General features: G+C 38.8%; 2 protein-coding genes across 3 annotated transcripts in view; one reads left to right on the top strand and one right to left on the bottom strand.

Annotated features, from left to right (window-relative positions):
* The window catches only part of LOC140932710 (DNA-directed RNA polymerase II subunit RPB2), a 21,344-nt gene extending 819 nt beyond the window's left edge, over positions 1-20,525 (bottom strand). The window contains exons 1-22 of one of the 2 annotated variants that reach the window (XM_073382217.1): positions 20,347-20,525; positions 20,022-20,248; positions 19,358-19,470; positions 17,946-18,489; positions 17,279-17,475; positions 16,078-16,197; positions 14,423-14,486; positions 13,136-13,542; positions 12,543-12,654; positions 11,837-11,991; positions 10,490-10,688; positions 9,433-9,601; positions 8,045-8,141; positions 7,744-7,838; positions 6,826-6,947; positions 6,029-6,109; positions 5,489-5,536; positions 5,055-5,144; positions 4,847-4,954; positions 4,129-4,242; positions 3,863-4,023; positions 2,049-2,244 (exon numbers count right to left, since the gene is read on the bottom strand). In XM_073382217.1, the coding sequence (XP_073238318.1) occupies positions 2,049-2,244; positions 3,863-4,023; positions 4,129-4,242; positions 4,847-4,954; positions 5,055-5,144; positions 5,489-5,536; positions 6,029-6,109; positions 6,826-6,947; positions 7,744-7,838; positions 8,045-8,141; positions 9,433-9,601; positions 10,490-10,688; positions 11,837-11,991; positions 12,543-12,654; positions 13,136-13,542; positions 14,423-14,486; positions 16,078-16,197; positions 17,279-17,475; positions 17,946-18,489; positions 19,358-19,470; positions 20,022-20,248; positions 20,347-20,365 (3,438 nt within the window). In that variant the 5' untranslated portion in view covers positions 20,366-20,525. The remainder of the gene's footprint in view (positions 1-2,048; positions 2,245-3,862; positions 4,024-4,128; positions 4,243-4,846; positions 4,955-5,054; positions 5,145-5,488; positions 5,537-6,028; positions 6,110-6,825; positions 6,948-7,743; positions 7,839-8,044; positions 8,142-9,432; positions 9,602-10,489; positions 10,689-11,836; positions 11,992-12,542; positions 12,655-13,135; positions 13,543-14,422; positions 14,487-16,077; positions 16,198-17,278; positions 17,476-17,945; positions 18,490-19,357; positions 19,471-20,021; positions 20,249-20,346) is intronic. The other variant, XM_073382218.1, reaches the window with a different exon arrangement.
* Positions 20,526-20,566: 41 nt separating this feature from the next.
* On the top strand, positions 20,567-24,036 carry LOC140932711 (uncharacterized). Its single transcript, XM_073382219.1, has 2 exons — positions 20,567-20,690; positions 22,599-24,036. The coding sequence occupies exon 2, from the start codon at positions 22,619-22,621 to the stop codon at positions 23,900-23,902; it is 1,284 nt and encodes a 427-aa protein (XP_073238320.1). The 5' UTR covers positions 20,567-20,690; positions 22,599-22,618; the 3' UTR covers positions 23,903-24,036.
* Positions 24,037-25,160: the final 1,124 nt, after the last annotated feature.

The raw sequence follows: 25,160 nt of genomic DNA, 5'->3' as shown, positions 1-25,160 counted from the left end.
CGGTGAAACGAGCGCTCCGCTCTTCATTTAATGTGTGATGCGGAGTAGGACTGGCACGAGCGCTCTTTCCGCGCTTCCGGTGCGCTTCAAGGCCGGCGAAATTTTCCTTTTTGCAAACCGGAAATCCTATTTTCTTTCTGTAATTTCAGGCTACAATGTTAAATAGATAAATTCGTTTCATGACAATATCAATAAACAGTTTAATATGTTTGTGTCTGTACGTCTATAAGTCAAACTTGTAGGTCGTATAATGCCAAAATTTGAGTTTAATTTGAAAGTGTTGAATACCTCCTCCTCCCACTAAATATCACCTAATCGTCTTTCGCCGTTTCGTTTGCAAAAGCTTAACACTTCTTAACCTCAATTTTTACATATGTTAAAGGAGGATAAATTTTATATAACATAACAAAAAATTAGATTGATATATATTGATATAGTGGCGTTGTACTTCTTCAAACTTTGCTTCTTGGGTGCAACGCGCCATGGCGATTCGCGCAATGCGATGCAAATCCGGCAACCGCATGTAAACTCAATTTATTGAGGTTAGTTGTAAGGTTTTTTCTCCGTTTTCTCTCTAAAACAAAACAAGGTAAACACAAAAAACTGAGGGGAAACTAATTTTGAAGTTTCGAAGAAACAGAAAGACGTCTGAGATGTTTTTTTCAAAATTAAAAAGAAGGGTGATTCTGTTTGAAATTAGCATAATTTCACCTTGCACGAGCTGCACGCGTTTATAAAATACACGTCATCTAGTTATGAAACACGATCTGCTGTCTTTTAGTTTTGCTATGGATGACATGGATGAGATTTTCCTTGGTGTTTTAGACAGTACTTAGTATTTTTTGTTTTGGAATAACATCGACATTGGCGGGTAGCACAGCGAAAATATAATTCATTGGTAGAGTCATGGAAATAATAAAAGAAACCCTTTGAAAGAGATGTTTGTCTACTTCAACTAAACCTCCCGCAAAAAGTAGCAACATTTGCCTCTCGGAGAGAGCGTACCAGCACAAAGGAACGAGGAAGAAGTGCAAGAAAACAATTCAAGCCGCCATAATTCAGTGACAGCGGAAGTGTCTAATGTACAAACCACATCATATCGCAAGCCCTGACCGAAGTCGAAAACAAGCGACATTTCTAAGCAGAGTCCCAGTCCACTGCATCACACCTTTTTGCTCGGACGCGCTCGTTTCACCGCCCAACCTTTATCCGCCCTGGTCAGTACAGTCAAACCCCGCTTAACACGGACACCTCTTTATTATGGACAGTTTTCTTTGTCCCTGGCGAAAGAAAGCCTTTACATTTTCTCTAAATTCAACCCAGTAATACGGGCAGCCCGTTACTACAGACACTTTCCATAACCCCCTCAGTGTCTATATTAACGGGGTTTGACTGTTATTACACTGTACTCAGTCCACCTTCACAAGGCTTTGTCAAGAGAGCTATTGCTGGTTTAGGTCAATTATGGGCTTAAATCATTACTTAGTGCCTTAAACAATACACAAAATTCTCCTTCTCCTGAACAGTTATGAAAAAGATAGCAAACACATTTCACCAAGGAGCAATTTTTACAGGCATAGCTTCAAAACTTGAAAAACTTTTTCATAACAACTTTTTGGCGAGTTTTGCAGGCAAAGCTTCAAAGCTTCGGAGCCTGAAAAAACAGACCAAACTTATGTAAGTTTCAATCCATGTCCATCCTAGCCGTCCATAGCAACAGACGACAAAAAACAGTTTCAATGCCAAAATACAATCTGAACCACTATTAATAGGAAATAAATCAAAGCGAAGACAAGTTTTGGCTTTTTAAGAAGGTTACAATTTTCGTTCCTAAACTAATTGTTTGTGTGTATAGAGTGTTTTCACTCACGTGGCCAGCATCTATGCAAATTTACTGGAACAAAAGAAAGCGTTTGCATAAGAAAAGAGTTCAACTCCCAGTGGATTGGTTTGGGACACCAACATGGCCGCCGTTTCATTGTTTTGGGACACCAATATGGCCGCCGTGACGTCATGTGAAAACACTCTATAAGTGTTTCTTTTTATACCTGAGTCTTGTTCTTGCATCCCCTACATTCAAACGTGTTATTCCGTAAGTTGGCGATAGCGATAAGGCCACATAGGTTACACACGTGACAGCTGTAGGGATCAGATACTTCAAACAGACGCTCGTTCAGGAACTGTGCTGCACCATGTGCGATCATACAGTCACGCTCCATCTCACCAAAACGAAGCCCACCATCACTAAAGATCGAAACATGTCCACATAAGTTGCTAATACCTAAATTCCTTACTCAGTAATAAGAAAACTTAAGATACACCGTTTCTCTCTACGGATACGGGTGGAGGCGAACATGTTTACCACGTGGTTTATAGCCTGCCTCGCAAGCGTTTCCGCGCGAGTTAGTGACAAAGTCGAAACGAGAGCAAAACAGGGAAATTAAGGGGGAGAGGGAAGGGAAGAAGGGAAACTTTTCCCTCTTCAATCCTCCCCATCCACCTACTTCCATTCTTTTTTGGCTCTCGCTGCAACTTTCGCGCAATAACTTGATCGTTAACGCCTGCGATGCACTTTACCCTACTTATAAACCATGGTTTCCCAGGTGTGATAGTAGGGAGCTTAAGCAGGGACGTTTTTGAGCGACGCACGTCAACCGGAAGTGAGCCTTTTTCCCTTTTAGTAAGCCTTTACTCTACCATATTTGTATAGAGTGTTTTCACTCACGTGACCAGCATCTATGCAAATTTATTGGAACAAAAGAAGCGTTTGCATAAGAAAAGAGTTCAACTCCCACAGGATTGGTTTGGGACACCATCATGGTCGCCGTTTCATTGTTTTGGGACACCAATATGGCCGCCATGACGTCATGTGAAAACACTCTATTGCCAAGTGTCTTAATTCTTATAGAGACGATCTGCCCAAAAATTTGTTCCAAATCACGGCTCAAGAGTGCAAAAAGTCCATTTCCGGTTAACGTGCGTCGCTCAAAAACGTCGCTGCTTAAGCTCCCTAATATCATCACCGTTCCGTTGCCGTTTGTTCGGGGTAAGAGGCAAACAACCAGTGTTTACGGCTACGGGTTCTGGGAATTTACACGGACTTTTGCACGGAAAAGGCGTATCTTTTCAGATAAAAGGTCCTATTTAAAGAAATAATGTAAAAGCTTCAGAATATCTGATAAAAAAAACTCTCGTTTTGGCATCTTTAATAAATTTCTTCTTCACGTTTTTTGAGAAATCCTACCTACAAGGCTTTTACAACACACAAACACCTCAGAGTTTGTTAGAAATCCCCCGCTATACACTACTTTTAAGCGCTCTTCACGGTGTTAAAAACGCGCCATAAAACATCGGTCCCAGCTCCATTTACAACTGTATAGTCAAAGCTGACCAATCGGATTACAGAAAAATACAATAAATTCCAAGAAAGTTGTTTGTGGACCAATCAGCATCTCGTAAAAAAACAATAAGTTACCCAAAGCACAAAATTTAAATATTGACACCGAAAGTTTTTCAAGAAAGCAAATTGTTTCTCCAAACTGTGTTTGTATATTCGAGAAAAAAAAGTTTTTCTGTTCGAAACTAACGCCCAGGAGACATATTTGTTTGACACAAGCTATTATCGTGATTATGTCATCTACCAGCAATTTCTTCGCTACCATCGCTGCACTTTACAATAAACATGCGACCTCAAGTCTAAAATGTGGTCAATTTTGTCTAGGTGGCCCCGGTAAAATGAGTCACATTGTAACCTTCCACCCCATGCCCCAAATCAAATTATCAAATTTAGATCATGAATTTTTTTACGGGAACATATCTTAATCGAGTCACAGTCCGAGTGTGAACACAGTTTTGTGCTTACCGTGACCTTCCCTCCATAGGCTGTCTCGTAAGGATCTGGACTGGACCTCTGGCACGTGAATGGATTTTGTCGTCCACCATGTGCTTCAAACGCTGATAGTAAGTTGGACCCAAGAAAACTTGGGCGTTTAGCTTTCTACCCGTGAAACCATTATACAACACCTGCAGGAAACAAATACACAAGCTCTATAAAATAAACAAGACAATTAGACAAATATAATTCAAAATGATACCAGTTGACCCGTTTCGTGACGACACATCACATACCTCGTTACCTCTCAGATGGTAACCATAGTCGTTGAGCAGTTGAGATATCTTCTGTACGTTCACAGCGTCATTAAAGGGCGTAGCGTCACCAATTTCTCCCTTGTTTGCAGACACCTACCGATAATCAGTGTACTTATTACAAATGCTTGAAAAGGAGATTTTTCGAAGTGTCACACATACTTTCAAACAATCAAACCAACCCTCTCCGAAAGGCTAATATTTAAAGGAAATACAGATAACCAAGGGAATAAAGCGGAATCTCTTTCAAAGACGCTGGTTAGATTAACATCGTCGGAAAGCCCTTTGAACTGTTTGCTTGTTTTTTGACCTCATACAACACGAGATGTCCCACCTTGGGTGTCTCGATAAATAGCACGGATGGGAGAGTCAGACTGGCCTGTCAGTGCGTTACGAATTTTAATGGTTACTGATTAACAACTGTCCCTTTATTTGGAAAGCTGCAGCCATTACAAGCATAAAACAGTGACTAAGAGTTAATACGATTTCTACATTAAACAAGAAATAAGTTCTACTTGGAGAAGTGAAAATCGCATTTCATGTACTTGATGTTATAAGACGAACCACCATCGAGTAGTAATGAATACAGTCGCCTTTCATCGCACCCCGTTGTTAGGGACGTTTCACGACCCTCAGCGATGGGTAGCGATGAGAGACGGCTGAATATAGCAGGCTACAGGGAAAAGCTTTGGCGCGTTACCTTTCCTTGCAGGCACTCGATCAAGTGACCAATTGTCATACGACTAGGGATAGCGTGGGGGTTGATGATCACATCAGGGGTGATTCCTTCACAAGTAAACGGCATGTCCTACAAAACAAAAAAAAGGTTACACCACAGAAGATTTGCACCTTGTAGATAAGGCGGGACTCCAGATCTAGTCAATAATACAAGTTTCTAATGACCTTACCTCTTGGCGATATGTTATTCCACATGTACCTTTCTGACCGTGTCGACTGGCAAACTTGTCACCAATTTGGGGAACACGAACGGATCGAACCTAGGCAGAGAATTGGGCCTTTAGAACATGGGCATAAAAACAAGAAGTGGAAACAAATGGGACTTTTAAACTTGACGCGCCAGTATTTCATTATCACGCGCTTCATTCCCGCAGTTCCTTTCATCATCTTCCCAGGTTGCGCTCTTCTCAAACGGTTTTAATGAATTATGACGTGGTGGAATACAGTAACCCTGTGAGCAAGACTGGAGAGGCAAGGCCCCACTGAAATAAAAGGCAGAGTAGTCATGTACTGATATGTGCAAACGATATCAGCTCAGTTGGTAGATCGATATTCACAATGTATATTCTGCAGATGGGGACGTCGTGGGTTGGATGATGATTACCTTAATTTTGGTGAACTTGTAACCCTCTTGATTAATTGTTACCATAACCTTGTAGAGAAGAAAAAGAGAGCCAGTATTAGTAAACGTTTACCACACAAGTTTCACATCCCCAGCTGCCATTAAACATTATCTAGTCAATAAAACAACAACAACAACAAAAACGATAAAATAGAGAAAAAAAACAAGATCACCAAAGTTTGCCATGAGGGGTATTATAACTACATTTCCCCGAAATAAACAGGGAAGCTGAAGTATGATGCAGGTGCACTGAGTTGTTTTGTTCAATAAAACTGTGGCTTTTGACTTTCTCGTTGCTGTTGCCGTTGCCTTCGTGACATCTTCTAAAACGCTTTAATGAGTAAAAAATGAATGAATATATAACCTGAAAAAAGGATGCAATTGTATTACAACCTGTGTATAAAATGGAAAAATTAAAAAAATGGAAGGCTATTACATTCGAATTACCAAACAATCAAAGCATCTCGCAGACCAAGAATAACAAGACAAGCTAAAGACGATTGTAAAGGAGAGGTTATGCACCTGATCGACAATGCCCGTTTCACTGGGACGCAGGAAAGTACTGGAATCCTTCTTGGTAAAACGTCTCGTTGTTCCTTCAAGCTGAAATATTACACCATGATGGCATTTAAAGTCTGTCATTTTGATAGCTAAAGGTTATATCTTATATTATGTTCTATTAGCAAAAAGAAGCAATATTTTCTCCACAGAAGCTGTGCATGCACACAGGATGCCGACTGCACAAGCGTGCCATGCCTTTCCTGCTTAATCTGTGGCCGGTTAGTCTTTATATCTGGTAACAGAAACTAACAACCCAACGGAAATCTAAGCATTCATGCTTCCTCAACTGATTAGACCTTCAATTAATCGTTGAAAAACTCATAAATAATTCCTGAAGACAAAACAACCGAAAACACTGAAATGAAATAAGACCAGACACCGAATACATCATACCACAAAATTTTGGACTGAATTTTCAAAAGAACTACTGATCTTTTGAGAAGCCATATCAAACGATTAAAACAGTGTTGCAGTCCAATAGGACTATATAGAAACTATAAAGGGAATATGTACAAGCTTTCGGTTACCTTGAATACCATCGACCAATCATAACTAACGCTTGTCCACCCAAACGATCCCAGAAATCACTGCACTTAAAGTTTTTTACCCAGTCTCCCTGGAGTTTCTGAAGATGGGAATAACTCAACACCTCGAAGTCAGTCTAAATTAAATCAACTTGGTTGTAACCCTCTTTTCGGCCTGGAAATCCTCTTACTTGAATCTGATTTATTTCTCCCCGTACTTTATTTACAACTTACCTCGTCATCATTTTCGGGAAGAGTTGTTGTCTTGCCAACAATGACGTCATCACCACTCACTCGAGTTCCTGGTGCAATAAGTCCATCATCGTCCAACTTATCGTACACGGCATTACGCATGCCTGAAAAAATGCCCTCACAATTTAGATTTCAGGGATGAGACACCGGGTTTAATCTAAAACGTGGCTTTTTCCTGTTGCCGTGAAATGTTCAATAGGCCATTTCCGAGTTACCTCAAGCCTCTGATTCAGAGCGAGTCTAAGTACAAAGCCATTAACATGAAAATGATTTTTTTTCCTCATACAAATTAAACTCATTTTCACAACAAAGTTTTTGCACTTTGCCTCGTTTTGAAAGTGAGAGTTTTTGGAACTCGGAAATGGCCTGTTGAGTGTCATGCATGCGATGCCCTAAAGTGTGTCATCTGTATGCTCTTGGTAAAATCAAGAAGAACTGAGAGGCACATGTGTAAGATCACTGCTATGAGAAAAACCATAGCCCAGTTATTTGCCACTTCCTTACATTGTGAGCAAGCTCTCCTTTTCTGGCAAGCAAAACGAGCCGCGATTGAACGCGCGAGCGAGTTAGCGGGCAAACTTGTGACTCCTCCAAATGGTATGACAGGAAAAATAAAAAGAAGTGAAAACAATGAAAAAAAAAAAAACATTTAGGAGACCCCATTTTATGCTGCCCCTTCAGACAGAGGCAACAACTGAAGGAATGAAATAATATAGGGCGTAACGTTTCGGCCTTTATTTAATGAGGAATCTTATTCATTTGAGGTAGGCAACACAATTATTCTTCTCACCTCACTCTTCCTCCTGCTCCTTCACAATTCATTTTCCCCTTTTTTCTTTTACTAAAAGAGATCGAAGCTCACCGATCTTGAAAAATTAATGATGAATTTCAGCACCTTACCTTGACATGTATCCCTTGTTGGTTTTTCAAAAGTTTCTTCTTGATCCATTCCCCTCTTGGATTCTTGATCTCGGTATGAGCGGTAAAATACAGACCTGCCAAAGTAAACAAAAATGTTAGATTAATACAAAAAAAGGTGTTAGGCTTCTTTGGAGACGTCAAAGATTCAACTCTATAAATGAGAACAAATTAAAGGGCTCAATCGCAAAGACCTAAGGAGCCTTAAGATCGTCAGACAAATTATTTTATTATTCAATTAGAAAATACGAGTCAATTTAGAAGGGGAATCTGGCTTACTTACCTGTATAAACCTCTGTCAATAGCTGAAGCATTCATGATAACCGAGTCCTCTTGATTATAACCAGTGTAAGATGCAATAGCTGCTATGGCATTGATCCCTGCAAAGAAAACAAAAAGAAGTGCTAAGCTTAGGGACCAGTACGATGATGGACAGACTATCAAAAATGGTCACTGTATACAGCATACACAATGGCCACCGCTCGGTGTATATTAGTCCCCACCGAACCTGAGAAGTCTGACGTATGTTTCAGTTAGGATCGAAAGATTTGTATTTGGGTCGACTTCATATTGGACTAAGCTTGACAAAGAAGTAAAAATGTTGTTAAATGGAAATCGTATCACTACAACCCTTGACAAGTCTGTGTATTAGTTGGAGGCAAGTAGACTTCTTGGTGGTGATTTTGTTGGTAGCGAGATGGTCTGGTCTGGTGGCGAGGTGACTGGAATCCATCTTGCCTAGTCCCTCTACGGTGTTTTCCCAATCCCTCTCGGTCAATTCACTTCGGTGAGTTTCGAGGCGAATGGGCGGGAAACATCACATCTTCACCCGAAACGCTTTGGCTGCGCGAAATAATGAGGCCTAGGGACCAGGCAAGATTCCACCGTGTTGAGGGGGGAATATGAGCAGAAAGCTCTCCTAATAAAATGAACAGTGTATTTACATGTAATCTTCAGTCTGTTCCATCTCAGCTGTACATGTGGAAATGGGTGGCGATTGACCTGACTGCCACTGCTGTTAGGCTTTGCCCCAACATTTCTCATGTTAGGTTCATGTCATTAAGGCTAAGTTCACGCTATACCGGACAGCTTCTCGTAACGACACAAAAAGTTCTCCGTATCCGATAGTATGACCGCCTAGCCAATATGTGACTCTCCACTTTAGAGCTCGGCGCAGCTCGGCGCAGCTCGGCACAGCTCGGCACATCTTCGCTCCCGCATCCGTTACAGAAAACGCGCCGCACTCACCTTTCTCAAGTGTGAACAGAAGCACTGTTCGGTATGGTTTTCGTGCCAGAAAAGCTATCCGTTTAGTGTCAACTAAGCCGAAGAAAAAGGTGTCCAAGGTATTTGTATTGCATTTCTAAGTTGGAAAAATGGAACAATGGGATGCTGACTGTTGCTACTATGTCCTTGTTGTGACCATTACACCGAGGTTTCAATTAAAGTAAATGTTAGTGCAACATTAAGTACAGGCGGCAGTTATAAGGGGCCCGACTGTGTTCTCCTTTCAAGACTTCACCAGAATTTTTCTTTGAGGACCAATCCCCACAGACTGACGAATATTTTCGCCTTCGTCGCAGATATAACGTAACCCTGGTGAACCAGAAGTTTAGTTTCGTCTGTGGCGCAGGCTACGAATATTCATGCTCCAAATGACAAGAAACTCACCAGCAGGCAGCTCTCTGAACCTGAGATACTCCATGGAGCGTGTAGTGACCAACGGCTTCTGAGGGTAGTACAACACATGCGCGAGGGTATCCATACGAACATGGAAGTTTGTTATGTAAACACCCATGGCTTGCTTTCCCATAGCAGATTGATAGGTGTTACGTGGGGACTGTAAAATAAAACGAAAACACAAAATCCTTCATTAAAAAAACCTGCTGATAGATAAACCCGAAGTCAAATGGAATCAACCCAATTCAAGAAAACACTTTACTTGCTCACTTTTTAAATAAAAAAGTGTGTATGAGATGGATTGACAAATTAGCGAAGATGCCTTGATCGCTAACTATTTGATTTGCCCGGATTAATATGTGCCTTCGTCTTAAGTCAATATCTGAAGTTGATATGCCATCTTGGCCCAAAACTAACTAGTTTACTTCCACAGTGAATATAGAGGATATTACATGGCCGCTTGGAGATACGAAATTTCTCTTCGAGTGTTGAAAAATATTTCACGAGTGAGCGCAGCGAACGAGTGAAATATTTTTCAACACGCGAAGAGAAATTTCGTATCTGCAAGCGGCCATGTAATATTCTATTTATGATATAAACACAAATAAAATGCCAAACCATTGAAAACGAGTGAGAGGCGCGATATACTATGTAGCCATAGCAAAGGTGATATTTTCACATGTGAAGATATCAAGTTTTCGCGCGAAAGCTCACCTGGTATTTCATGTGCGTTTATATAATAAATAGATTCTCATAAGGTGATCCTAACGTCTGAGTCTGTAGACAAAAATCGAGCGGTATTGCCATTCAAATGAAACCTAATTGGCAGTACTTTCGATTGGTACCATTTTTTTCACTATTTTACTAAAAGTGATTTTAGAACAGTGATAACTTTGGACACTTTTGGAAGTGAAAGGGTTAAGATCATTAACCCTGTAAAATTTCAGCCTGTGAGCAACTTTGGAAGGGGGGGGGGGGGGGGAGTACTTCCACACCATGAGAATTTTGCAAGAAAGCTATGTAAAATTCATTGGATAACTGAACAGACCTGGTTGTGATCAGGGAAGGGAATAATGGATGCACAGACTCCTAAGATCATTGCAGGATGGATTTCACAGTGGGTGTATGTTGAACAGTATCCTTGACCCTTCATCACCAGCTCATCAGGAGTCATGGATACCATCACAGTCTCTTCTTCATTCACATCAATATATTCTACAATTCCACCAGCGACCAAGTCTTGCCAGCTGGGAAAGAATAAGTGTTATTACTTCTCATTAATGTATCTTTTCATTGTCTTGAACAAGGTATTATTTTCAATAAATGAAAGAGTAGGTCACTTAGGTGGAAAGGAAGTCAATAGGGAGTTTAGGCATCGACGTTTTCTAGCCTGTGAGCAAGCTCTCCGGGGCGCTCTGGCGGCAGGGCGGGAAAAGGAAGGAGAGCTTGCAACTACTGACTATAACTCTACGTTCTTTTCCCCATGGTTCGTACAACTTCAGAGAAGCAAAATTCAAAGACTTTTCAAGGACAAATTTCAGTTTTTAAGACCTAAGATTTATTCAATAAATTGGCGTTCTTTGACCCCCTTTTAACACCTTACTAGCTAAAACACTCAATGGAGTCAATTACGATTTTTACATCTTCAGCCATAGTTGATCATCTCTCACATTATGTTGTACTACTTTCCGTAACAACACTGTACTTTGCAAAATGATAACAATAACTGGGTATGACTTGCAGTCTGAGATACAGAAATAGCACTTGAAATAAAGAAACACAGATAAAATATTGTTGCTTCCGGTTTTATACCGAGCATTTATTTTCGTTTCACTCCGTTGAATTTTTTCTCTGTTTTGTACCTTTTGTTTTTCCTAGGATCTAGAATCTAATTTCACAGAAAATGATGTGTAAACAAAGTAGTGAATTTCAAGGACTTTTCAAGCCCATATAAAGAAAGCAAGTGCTTTTCAAGAACCTTATTTGAATTCAAGGACTTTTCAAGACAGCTACTTCAATTCAAGAACTTTTCAAAATTGGAAGAACCGTGCAGACCGATGGATCTGTAGACATAGGCGTAGACATCGGATATTAGACGTCTCACATCAGGCATCAGACGTCTGACATCCCATGGCTCGCTGGCTTGCAGATTGTCTGTACCCGTTTTAGTCCATGGGTCTTTGTCTTAGTCAACTTGGTCTTCATTTTAGTTTATGGGTCTTACGTCTTCATTTTTTGGGTCTTTGCTTTAAAAACGCCAAATAACCAAGAATAACCAAGGTCAGTCAAGGCCAAAATTAATTTCATAACACTTACATGTACCTTGACCTTGATGACTGCAGAAATCCCAAAGCCTCATATTACCATCCAAAAACTGTGCAGGATAGTCACCCACCTGTAGTTGTTATACTCTCTTTCCTTCAACTGATCAATGTGATGCTTCTTTAACAACAATTTCTGGTTCTCGACAATCAACAAAGGACGGCAAATTCGACCGGCATCAGTGTATATCCTGATCTCCTTTTCTCTGAAGTCTCTTACCATTGAAACCTGAGAAAATTCAAGGCAGAAATAAACTTGAGAAACTTGCAATAACTGTTAAAAATACCTTTTAAGAATGATACACAACCATGGTGATGTTTCTGCATAAATATCTTAGTCATACGTGAAAAAAGGGTCCCAAATAAGACTCAAACCTTTCAGATGACTGAAAGGCATACTGTATCAGAGATCTACAGGTGACCTGATGTGTGGAACCCAAATCACACACTAGATACGAATCATCTCAGGCCTAAAAAAACTACATGCCCCCACTGTGTCAAGCCATGGAATTAAGAAGCTGGAAAATTGCTACAAATACAGAAGTATCCTACTGGATAAATAGGGCAAGCCAACTTATTATTAAAGCTTACTTGCCACTGCAAATAGGCAGGAGTCCAACCAAACTATCCTCTAAGAAAATTTTTACCTAAGTCAGGCAAGAAGTGACCTCAGGCAGACAAAATGTGAGAGTTGCTTGCCCATACGACAAGCTTGAATTCAAGCTTTTTTCGAACTCTGAAAGCTCAACTTAACTTTTTATTATACAAAGAGCACTGTACCTCAGACACAATGATGTCCATTTGTCTCCTGAGTTTCCTTAGTGTACTCATCAGCTGGTCTGGATCTCGGTGGATTCCTACCCAACAACCATTCACAAATATCTTGGTCGCACTATCAAGATAAAGAGAATATCAAACTTCAATAATTCAACACAATTCAAACCAGCTGCTACAATAATTACTTAGCATTATTGATAACTTAAAGAAATGACAGTTTCTAGTACAGTAAACAAACATGTACATGGCCAATTAGAAAACTACCAAAATATACACTGAAATTGAGAAAAGTGACATAAGTTCAGTAGCCAAATGTTCAAGATTTGTTACACATCAGTGCCAGGTTGTTCAAAGCTGGGTTAAGATAAGCCAGGGTTAATGGGAAATTTTAATTCAGATATAAAAGCTTAAAAAACAAATTCAGTCTAATTCTTTCCGACTACAGTTTGATGGTTGGATACTCCAACAAGAATACAGAAAAATTTCCAGAACGTGCTTTAAATCAACAAAAAAAGATATCCAGATTGAAATTTAACACAGGTGAGCTCAGCACTAATTGGTCTTGGAACAACTGGGCCCAGTATAAGAAAACTCACTGGGCGATGGCTGATGGTGTGATTTCTTCTAAATTCTCCATAGTCCACTCTTCCAGAAACTCCAAGATTGGGCTGGGTTGTGAACCAACCGAAATGTACGCCATCAAGGCCAAGTTCTTCACCAAACCTACAGCATGACCTTCTGGGGTTTCAGCAGGGCATATCATACCCCAGTGAGTGTTATGCAGCTGACGAGGTCGAGCAAGTTTGCCTTCTCTACCAATGGGAGAGTTCAGACGTCGCAAATGGGATAAAGTTGATGCAAATGTCAGTCTGTTGAGAACCTGTGATACTCCAGCGCGACTCTGGTGAGCTTTCTTCTGATCGCCCCAATTTCCTGTTGCCAAAGAATATCTCAGCCCATCTGTTATCACCTTTGGTTTAAGGGCCAGTTCGATGTTGAAATCCTGTAAGAATAATGACACCAAGGTACCAGAAATTGTAGTAATGAATAAAGTACATTGACCCCAGAAAATTAGCTTTAGCTTTTTGTTGTGGTGTGGATGTTGCTCAGTGAATTTGCAAAATTTATATTTAATCACTGATGGGACTAGAGCGATTTTCATATGATCTTAAAATGAAAATGCACAAACAAGACAGAAACAACAAATGAACAGCAATAGAGCGATTTGATTAGTTTATCAAACGGATTCAAATGTGCGTGGCTTTTGGTTGGTTAAGTGAGTGCTTGGGTGAAAAAACTTCATGCCCGAGAATTTCCTTTTTGCTTTGACGCCATACTGCAACTTGATTGGCCAATCAAACAATGCCTTATTAGGGTTTTCTTTGGCGGAAAAATAAAGAGTCCATGTTTTGATTTTTTCATCCATTGGCTGATAAAACAAATAATGAATACTTACTGAAACCACTTTTCAAGGTCATACGAAAATTGCTCTTACAATCCCAACTGGAAGGAGGTAACAAGTTGGCTCTTTTACAAGCATTAAAAAGAATTTGAGTTTAAGATGACCAAGAAAAACATTCAGCCAACAGTCAGTGCAGGACTTGAACCTGGGACCACTGGATATACAAATCCAACAAGCTGACCTCTCGCTAACCAAAAGTATGTAAAATCAAACTGCATAACATGTCAAGCTGGTGTTAGAACTTATGTCATGGGTATTCACTAAGCACTATGAACACTTCTTTGACATACCATGCACAAGAATAAAAATATGCCTTACATGTGCATGTGTAATTGTAGCTTATGATTGTTTACTGGTATAATTTTCATGTAACAATCTGCATGTAAAATTTAACAATATTGTAAAAATTAAGGGCAGGTACCTTTCCTCTGTCAATAAACTTCTGGGCATACATTCTCACTTCTTTCATAAGATTTCTGAAGAGCCTGACAAAATTGTCAATTAAAACAGGAAATTAATGGTCTTGTTATAAAATTGTTATATTGTATAAAGCATAATAGAAAGTGGACATTTCTGAGATCACATGTTACGTCTATAATTATTATGCAAACCATTACTGAAATTAAATGTATTATAATTTGAGATTCTCACTACAAGCCCCCAACTGTAAGAATTCTGCTTCCTGTGAGCATTAAAAGGTAGCTGCCCATTCAGGCTGTGAAATTTCCCTTGCAGATAGGAGTTGGAAAAATATAAATAACAATGTTGCTAATTTGGTACTCAATTCACGACAAAATGGATGGGATGTTTTGCAATAAAATTATTGTGAGTGTTACATAATGTGCATAAATGTTACAGGTCAAAATTATATTCAGGTTAGAATATTTATTGTTTAACCCAATTCAAAAAATACTAAGTGCTAGGAGACAAAGGAAATAGAAAATCAACCCATATTTAAAAATTTTCACCTGAATTTAATTTTGACCTGTAAGATAAACACCTACTTATGACAGATGCAGTGTAAGCCATGAAGTGTTGATCTGTCAAAATGCAAATTTCTCTAAAATAATGCATGTGAAATCTCTGCAAATTGCACTATAAATTTAATACTGTATACATATGATCTGTACACACACTTTTCATTTCAGAGCAGCTCTTTGCTCCAACAGTAGTTGTGTCAAAATGATTATATGCCAAAAAATTATAATAATATTATGATTATTACAATCACATCATTTTGAATAACATTACGTATTTACAAATTAAATACAGTACCACTCAAAAGTAAGACTCGAGACTTGAATCGAGTTTCAAAATGTGAGAATCGAGTCTCAAGACACGAGAATTGACTTCCCAGTTTTGACAAACTTGCATTTTTGAATAAATTATTCATCACTTGCACAGGTTTCAGGAAAACGATTTATTTCTCAAGAAGAATAACAATAGCCATTTGCACATACAGCAAAAAAATTCGCACGGACAGAGAGCACTCTGTTTTATGAATTTGTTCCTCAAGCTCGTTATAATTTTCAACTTGACTCTCAATTCTCAACGCTCGAGAATCTAAAGAATCGAGATGTGAGTGACTGTCAACTTACTTTTCAGCGGTACTGTAGATCTTATGCTCAATAGACAAGTCATCTACATGTAATGGTTTCAACTAGTAATACTATGAGTCCAAAATGCAGGAAATCACATCTCCTAGGATAATTTTCAAATTTTCCCGGAGAGCATGCTCCTAACCCCCCTGGAAGCTTGGCCCTCCCGGCCTCATACTCAGCACTTGAGTAATCAGTCACCTGTTCTTACATCTTAGCCATCTGTGATAAAATCTATTGAGAACCCTGCATTTCTGAAGCCCTTTACAAATATATCATGTTCCACAACAATATTTTTGCCTTGTCAAGATATAAATTATTTGAAACTGAATTTAATGTATAATGAATGATATGGTAGTGTACAACTTGGCATGATACTGGTAACAGTATGAATAGAATTTTCCCTGATAAGATGAGCTTTTTGCTACAATGTATGTTTTGTGTTACTGTACTTTGCAAGCTTTAACCTGGTACTTACCCTCTGAAAAGGAAGGCCAATAATGGCCCTGCCAAATCAAGCCGCTTGTTGCCATAGTGATCACGATCATCCAGCTCTCTTCGGCCAAGTGCTGCTAGCAACAATCTGTGTACCATGTACCTACATGTATAAAAAATGAGCTATTAGTTACTGTGAAAAATAATCCTTAAAAAACATAGAACTACATTTTCAAGGACTGACATTTTAATAGAGAAAAATTTTGGAAAGCATCATTTTTGCAAAACAAGAACTGATTACGCGTGCAAGACTTTGTGTACAAGACTTCATGACTGGTAAGAATTTCCCTTTAATCAGTGCAATAACAAAGCGTTTTGCAGTCTTTCTCGGGAAAGTTAGTTTATAAAAGCAATAGAAAACTTTTTTCCTGTATTTACATAGCTTGATATTAACAAGAGAGGGGCTGGGAGAATTTGAAACAGTTATGCAAACCCTAGACAAAGTCAGGCCCTTTGGTATTATGCGATGGTGCGATTTTGCATATTTGGCCTCAAATCACATCCCATTGCACAATTTGATGAAAATTGTTATCAAACATTTTTCCAATCTTAATGTTATGTAAGGTGATTTACCCCTAAAGAAAGCCTTGCAAGACATCTGAAACCTTTGATTGCAGTATCTGGGCAGCCACTTTGATTTCAGAGACAAGCAGTGTGGTTAATGGTGTAATGGCATCATGTAATATTACACAAGTGTCCTTTTTCTTTCCTTCTATTTGTTTTCTTTTCCAGGTCAAGATAATTGGACAAATTCAACTATTTTGTTTTTAAATCTAGATGTTTTATTATTCTTCCACATTCAAATAGCCTGTTAAACAACATTAAAGTGATTTTTCCCCTTAGAACCTAGCAAAACAATGTTAACTAGCCCTGGAAAAATTGCATAATTTATCGCATAATAGTCCTATCTTATCACACAATCTGCCCTAAAAATGCTGCATAATTTCTGATTTTTTATTGCACCCTATCAGAAGGCCTGCCTTCATTTATATCAGGCTATGCAAACAGGGAAAACTTTAACTACTGCTTAATTACTACAGCTGTAAAGGAAATTTTCTCAATCTTGGAAAAATGCATACCTTCATTTACATGTTACAGTGGGTGTACCATTCACTGTATTTAGTTACAAGAGTTATTCAATTCAAGTGTAAATGTGAAAGTAACAGCAGAGGGTATTTACTCACCCTAAGAAGTAAGCTTTTTTAGTTTCGCAAAAATCACTGACACCAACATGAGGAAGCATCTCTTTCTGCAGAATTTCCCTGGCATATTTAATACGTTTCTCTTTTGTCACGCCTGGTCTGGCACCACGAGCACCAATAAAATTAAGAGCTACATTCTGCTCTTGAATGACAAATGCTTCATCCAGTGATGGTTTGACCTTGACAGGCATGACACAACATTAAAACTATCATCCAGGATTACAATGTACATTGTACCTCTTTATGAAGTTAAAGTTATTACTTAATTTCAATGGGAAAGCATGGAGTCAGACCCCCAAGTGATGCTTGAATACATGTTAGATTCTCCCTTTATTGTTTCTACAGAGTACAAACACAGTACATTATTACATGCTCTCCGTGGAATAACATGCTGCCTAAACACTTAGGTTTAGTACTAAATAATAACATTAATAAAAACCACACAATTTTTGGTCTTTATTGACTGTTTACATGTAGGTGGTTATACTGCCTAATATTGTAGACTATTTTGATTTGGTAATCCCAGCGAGGTTAAAAAAAGCAACAAAAAACCTAATTTGCACCAGAAAGCTAACCCCTGAAGGATTCTGGTCTTGGTAGTAAAATGACATCATTGTGCAAATGAGCTATTACAACTTTTACATCTCACCATTTCCATCATTTCTGGGTCATCAAAATCATAAATAATATGCTCCAAAATATCCCGATCAGCCACAAATCCCAAAGCTCTGAACACAATCATGATAGGAATTTCCTGCCTGATGTATGGTAATGAACCAACAATCCGCTGACCAATGGCACTTTTGCGCCCTCCCTGACTTCCTTTTGACAACATGGAAACCCACATTGTGCTCGTTGGCCGTGAAGAATGTTCCAGGCATGACCTGATTTCTGCAGTAAACGAATACTTTGAGTCCTTTTTTGAGAACACATAAACTGTGTTAGTTGCCATTTTTTCCTGAGCAATAAGTACTTTCTCAGATCCGTTGATAATGAAGTAACCCCCTGGATCCAGAGGACACTCGTTCAGTTCTGTCAAGTCACGATCAGTAAGACCACTTAGGAGACAGTAGGTTGATCGCAGCATGATGGGAATTTTGCCGATGAACATTTTGTTGTGCTGTGTAACTTGGGGATCTTCATCTTCTCGGATCATTGTTTTTGTGATGTCTACATACAGAGGAGCTGAATAACTAAAAAGTCAGAAACAAAAAACAAAGATTTAATGTAGACAAATACATTTACATTTTTGAAGTGATACTGCAACAACAGAATTATAGTTCACTGAATGTGCCTCACTATGTTCACCAAACATTGTGTGTACATGCATGTACCTGGCTTTTGAAGACACCACAATATGGTGTCTTCAAAAGCCAGGTACATGTACCATACCAATAATTGCATCTAGGGCACAGGTAAGTTAGTTTTAGTGCAGCTTGTAGACTTTATAAGGTAAGGTTAAGTTAGAGTCTACAAACTGTTAGTACTAAAATTTGAACAAAAAGCTTACAAATGGCCTTGAAAGATAAAAATTCACATCAACTTTACATTGTGATCACCGCTACATGTATTTAGATAAGGTTATTTCGTTTCCAATCATTCTTACTCCATAGTAGTGCACTTCTTCCAATGTACCACACGTGGAGTAGATTTATCTGATTACAACTAAAGAGAATAATGAAGAGTGGAATATCTGAATTTTAAACTGACGACAAAATCTCATTTGACTCCCTACATTATTAAGGAACACAGCAACCCAATTCTTTCAAGTTTTCTTTTCTTCTGGAAGTATTAAAACAGATGTTACATGTGTGGCAGGAGTCTAAGTACTTTATGTCGTAGCATTTCAGTTAACTAATTTTCTTCAAAACAGTGTACAATGAAATAATAACAATTATTAAATTTGGTTTTGTGATATCTGTAATAATCAAGGTCTTGGTAAGTGTGATCACAAAAACCACGTCCAATAATATTATTTGTTCGCTGTCAGTAAGCACCTTTACCTTGGCTGGTATGAAGTTTATAAGCAGGAACAATGTGAGGTATACTGGTAGAACTTACGTTAAATTCCTGAGCCTTGCTTCATTTGGCATCATAGGACTTGGGGCACCATCCTTCTCCCAGTGGGTTGGTTTGGACAGGTAAATTTGTTCAAATTTTAGCAAGAAACGGGGCTATTGAAAAAATAGAAGTATAATGTTAAAAACTTAATCAAGACTCACAATAAAAATATTGAAGTGAGAGTTGGCTACTGCCAGTACAGTGAGACCGTGACAAAATGAAGGGCCAAGGGACCAGCAAAGTACATGTATGTTCCCTGTAATGTTACAAGGCAACTGGGCAAATGACAAGTAATTCGCAACACACGGAGTAAGGAAAATGTGGTTCTGGACGATGGAATCTAATAACATTTACCTCAGACTTTTGCAATAATCATTAATGTCCTTGCGTCCCCCATGTCCCTGTACTTGACGTTCAGCATCCCCGTCCCACATGTCCCCGCGTCCCCTACTTGATGTCCTCAAGTCCCTCGTCTTGCGTCCCCATGTCCCAGGTCCCCACACTGGTGTCTCAATGTCCCCGTCCCCTTGCCCCTGTCCCAGTTTTATGCACAGCCACAAATTTGTGGTAATACCACAAATGCATAATACAAATAATCATCAAATCTGTCTCTCATTTGCAAAAACTGAGGGAACTGGTAGTGCGAATGCCAAATGCAACTTACTGGAGTTTCTGTATCTGCAGTCATGTGAAGTGATTCCGCCTGGAGGTCAATTTCAGGGGAATCTTCGACAATTCTTTGCACAGACATCTGAATAAACTCGTCAAAAGAATCCAACTGCTGTCGAACGAGGCCCTTCTCGTCAAAATACGAACTGATGACGATCCAGCAGGCCTCCTGCCACAGATCCCGGGTGATTTCCTCTCCCTCATCCTCTCCATAAGCAATATCTACGAAAAATGCAAGAAGTTACGATGAAACTGCGTGCGTTGACAGAATTGTTTTTGTCGGTCAATAAAAACAACTTTATCAGAACCGCGGTTCGTACCTTCATCGGGGTCATACATGGCCACTAAATAATCTTAAGTTGCTTATTTACTTGGTCCAGTTCCGTTATTGCAGGATGGCAAGTCAGTTTGCGCGATTGAGATGGATTTTCGCTCCTCACAGCACACTTCCCAACCGAATGCTTCCGCCATTAGCCGAAGCTGGAGGCAACGGCGGGAGACTGGTAATGAAATACGCGAGCGCAGTGCATTGTTGGTGCAATTACGCGCAAAGAAGACGCCAAAAGTCAGGACAACAAAAGGCGGATTTATCATTTTGTTCTCTAGAGTAAAATAGATTGAGCACTTCTTGAGAAAAAATGGATCGTTAACAGTGTCCTGTCAGGTAAAGTGATGATATTTTTTTCACTTGTCTCTTAGAACTAGAGAAAGCTTTGAATTAATGAGGTCGGGTTATCTTAATGAACTGTACACTCTTGAAGGTTTCGATGGTAACCATGCACCATATAAATTCTAATTAGAGACCGTACGTTTTCTTCTCAAGGACATTCCTCTTCAAAAAGTCGCCTAAACTTGAAAGTATGCCTACGATTGTTTGAAAACCTACAAAAACCGGCCGGCGAATACCCCAGCGTCAAGATTTTCTGACGTGAAATTCGAAACTCCTGTATGTTTCCAAATCTTTATAAAGCTTCGCACGCCATTTTGATTAAGAAATGATTATATTTCCCCTAGCCGATTAACTTTTAATCGTTGACTTCCCATTTAAAAGATAACATTTCTCATCACTCTGATGCCTTAAAGTTCTAGTGATTGCACTGAATGCACAAAACTGTCAATAATTATGTTATTGCCTCGTGCTTCACCAGCTTTATTTATTGCCTTGTGTCTTTCTTTTCTTTAGCATTACAGCATTAATTGCTTCGTAGAAAGTTGACATTCCTTTTTCGTTATAACTACAAGATGGGTTCATTGCCGACTTTGAATATTTTTAGTTCACTCTTCACGAATGACAAACCAAACTACTTGAAAAATCGGAAGGAAAATTAGTGCGTAGTTTGTGTAAACATTTATATACGCACCTACTTGTATCGTTCGATCGAAATTTGGGGAATTTAAAGTTTTATCTTTTGCTGAAATTATTGATTTCGATGGTAACTTACTTGAGGTGGTCTGCCTTTTTGAAGTTTGAATTTGCACGCGAGAATTATTACAAAAGCTTTCCCGACGCCGAATCATGGCTCTTTATCGACTCAGCTGCTGACATGTACATCAAAGCATTGATCTGGAAAAATCTTTTTGTATTTTGAAATACATTAACGACTTAGCTTTTCACAGGTTGACAATGTGTCCTTCTTTTTCTTTGAAACCCAAATAGAATTTTATCTTTTAGTTTGGCCTGTTCTAGTTTGTCCTGTCAACGATAGTTTAAATTTATGGCTTATTCGCATTCCACTTGCAAAAGTAAACATTCTATTTGACAAACTTCAAACATCCTGACCTTCTTTGACGCTCCATTTCTAGGTACCAACAGATATTTTACCAGTGCAAATTACACTGTAGTGGTCTTGAGTTGTTTTGTTTTATAAAGATGGAGAGACAGGAAAAGATAAATTATATTTTTTTACTTCTTTTTTTTTGTGGTATATAATCTAGGCAATCATTGGATAAAGCTGAGTATGATCTGAAGAAATATGGAGATGGAGGAGGGTCTTATAATATTGGCCGAGGCTGCAAGGCTGAGGCATATATCACCCTCTAAGATTTGCACATTTCTTCAGATCATACGAAAGGCCAATCAAATAATTATTTTATTTTTCAGTCAAAATAATTCCTACTTTAAAATCAAGCTAAAACATGCTTACCTTGATGGATGTTACGATCGTGTCGTCATTTGCCTGTTTTCAGGCAAGTTAAGGATATATAGTGGATATTTCATGGTCATACAGAGACACAAAATTTCTCTTCGAGTGTTAAAAAATATTTCACGAGTGAGTGAAGTGAACAAGTGAAAGATTCCTCAAAACAAGAAGAGAAATTTTGTATATCGATGTGGCCATGTAATGTTCTGTTTATTATGCAAAAACCAATGAGATACCAAACCATTTCACTTTAAAATACTTTTTTGCTGCGAAAGATTTTTTTTTGTCATGTAGTCATAACAGATGTGATCTTTCCACCTGTGAAGATAACATGTTATTTTCAAATGTAATGATGTTATGGTATTTCATTAGTGTTCTTTAGGGACATTTGCTTTGTTTTATTAACATTAACAAATTCTTTCTTATTCCAGAAAAAAGTTACTGTTGAAATATGGGCATCTCTGCAAGCATAGCACATTCATCAAGAAAGTACCGCACTAGAGAGGAATTACCACACTCCCAAAGGTCAAGACATTCAGCCAGTGGTGGAAGAAATGGAAGTGAAGATGATACAGCCAGTGTGTCAAGCTTCAGACCCTCAAGCCCACTAGCTCATCAGGATGCAAGAGCCTTTACTTTTAATGGAACTCACACAAAACCACGGGAACTAAGAAGACAAGATGTAAACCGACATAGTTACTATAGCAACAGGGATTTTGGCAGTTATCCAGGAAATAGAGGCAGCTATCATGGGAGTATGGAACGTGGTTCTTGGGCTGGAAGTGGTTCACGTTCTGCATATGGTACACCAAGAGGTGTAGGATCTAGAGCTTTGGTTTCACAGAGTTCTTCTAGTTTCTATGCACCTGGTCGCACAATGCGTGATGTCAGAGAATATTTGATGAGTAATCCAGACTTACTAGCAGGTAAGAAGAGTAGGAAAGTTAGACAGCCTACGGAGAGTGAGTTGTATGGTTTAACAAACAGTAATTACAAGCAAATGAAGACTAAGCAGAATGTTTATATGGGACTTATAAACCCTCCAGTGATCTATGGAATGGGAGCCAGACCAAATGATCGTGATCGGCAACTCAGAGTAGACCAGAAGTTGTATCTTAATCTTGTGTATCCAACTATTAGAGCAAAGGAGTATCACAACCAAGCAATTAGGTCTCGTCCACCACTCAAACATGATGGCATGGTTGTGGTAAGAAGGGATGACCATTTGCGGCAGCCAAATGGCTACGTTAGAAGACCATTACCACAAATGCACGTGTCGAGACTTCATGAAGCTCCCTTAGCGAGAACTTATCCTGAGTCTATTTATGGTGACAGGGCACTCTCTGCTCCTTTGCCAAAGGGTAGAGGTCGCCCACCAACATCAAGCAAAGGTATTCCCAAAAGAGGAAGTAATGACTATATTGATTTACCACATATTACTGAGGAACCGCACACAAGTCGATCTGTTAAAAGTGAGAGGCAAGTCCCTGAATTCAGGCATATGAATGGTCATGTTAATCATGAACAACCAACGCAAAAGACCGCAACACAAAAGACTGCAAGAGGAGTTAATGACGATGATGAAGTGGTTTTTACATTCAATGTGGATGATTTAGAACTGAGGAAAAAGTCTAGCAAGGAAAGAGAACAAGTTGTACCTCTTTACTTCAGGAAATCTCTGGCTTATAGCCCTAAGTATGAGTACAGTGAAGACCTTTTGTCAAGTCCATTGTGAAGATAAAGACCTCGTGTACTAATAATAAACATGCTTAGCTGTAACAGTTCACTTTATGTTAGAAGATCGCAAATTGAGGCAAAATTGAAATGTTTGTCATACACTGTACATGAAAATTTACCTCTCACCATGTAGACATTGCTATTACAGACACCCCAATGATGTCAACAACAGCTAAATCCCCTTTGAAGATCATTAACAAAATGTTTGACTGAAATATAATGTACACTCCTGCTATTATTTGCTTACATGTAGGTAGCAAACATAATATAACTCTAAGTAACATCTGCGAAGCAGCAGCAAGATCATGTTGTCAGCCACCAATGGCTTCAACGGATTACCAGAAGTGCATTTCAAATTTTCCTTCAATCTGATTGGCAAATGAACAACGGTTTTTTTAAACAAGCCCATCATGGGGCTTACTCAAATCCCGGGAAATAAGTGACAACCCAGAACAAGAATTTCAGCTCTGTTTTGCAGACTTAGCCAGAGGTTTTTAATTTAGTGCAGGGCTGTAGCTATTATAGGATACTACAGCTGTAGGCCATGGTTCTGAGGGTATTTACAATAACAGGAGTTGATTGTTCGATATTTAAAATTCTCAAATGGTCAAAACATACATTTTACATGTGTTCATGTCACCTTCTATTTTGGTATCTTGTTAATTTCATTGACCACTATTCTTATACACTGTAGTATGTAGTTTTTAGAAATCTATTATTATTTTTCAAAATCATATATCACTAATGTACAAAACTATGGTGTTCATAAAAATTTTTTATGTTTAATGTTTGTAAGTTTTTATACAGAGCTTATTGGTACAGTATCATGACTTGGTTCAGTTAATTTCTTGTGCTTTCGACTGAAGTAACGATGCTCATGTAAAAAGAGGAAAGCGCCCCACTCTTTTGCTTATTTATTAACAAAAAAAGTGTTTAAAATGTTTTGTGACTCCCATGTTCCTCTCCAGGATAACAGACTCCTACCTAAATTGTAGTGTCCATGGATGGTTAGGCTATGTCATGCTATTTTCTGTCTTTATAAACAGTTAAGACTTTCCTTTGTGTGCATTACAGTAAAAACCTGCAACTAAGAACCTACATTTTTAGGAGTTAGCCTAAACAGGTTCTTATATAAATGCTAGTTAGCAGAATTTTAGGGTATTTAGGTTCTTAAAATGGGTTCTTAATCCTGGAGAAAAAGTAGTTAGTATGCTTTGTAAGTCTACATATCTTGCACTCATTTTTCTTTAAAAAAC

Source organism: Porites lutea, chromosome 4 (assembly GCF_958299795.1).
Source record: "Porites lutea chromosome 4, jaPorLute2.1, whole genome shotgun sequence".
NCBI classification, from domain to species: Eukaryota; Metazoa; Cnidaria; class Anthozoa; order Scleractinia; family Poritidae; genus Porites; species Porites lutea.
This window is presented reverse-complemented; position numbering and strand designations above follow the sequence as displayed.

Bases quoted from the DNA above. Each gene is read 5' to 3' on its own strand.
- LOC140932711 (XM_073382219.1), top strand. From the start codon at position 22,619: ATGGGCATCTCTGCAAGCATAGCACATTCATCAAGAAAGTACCGCACT.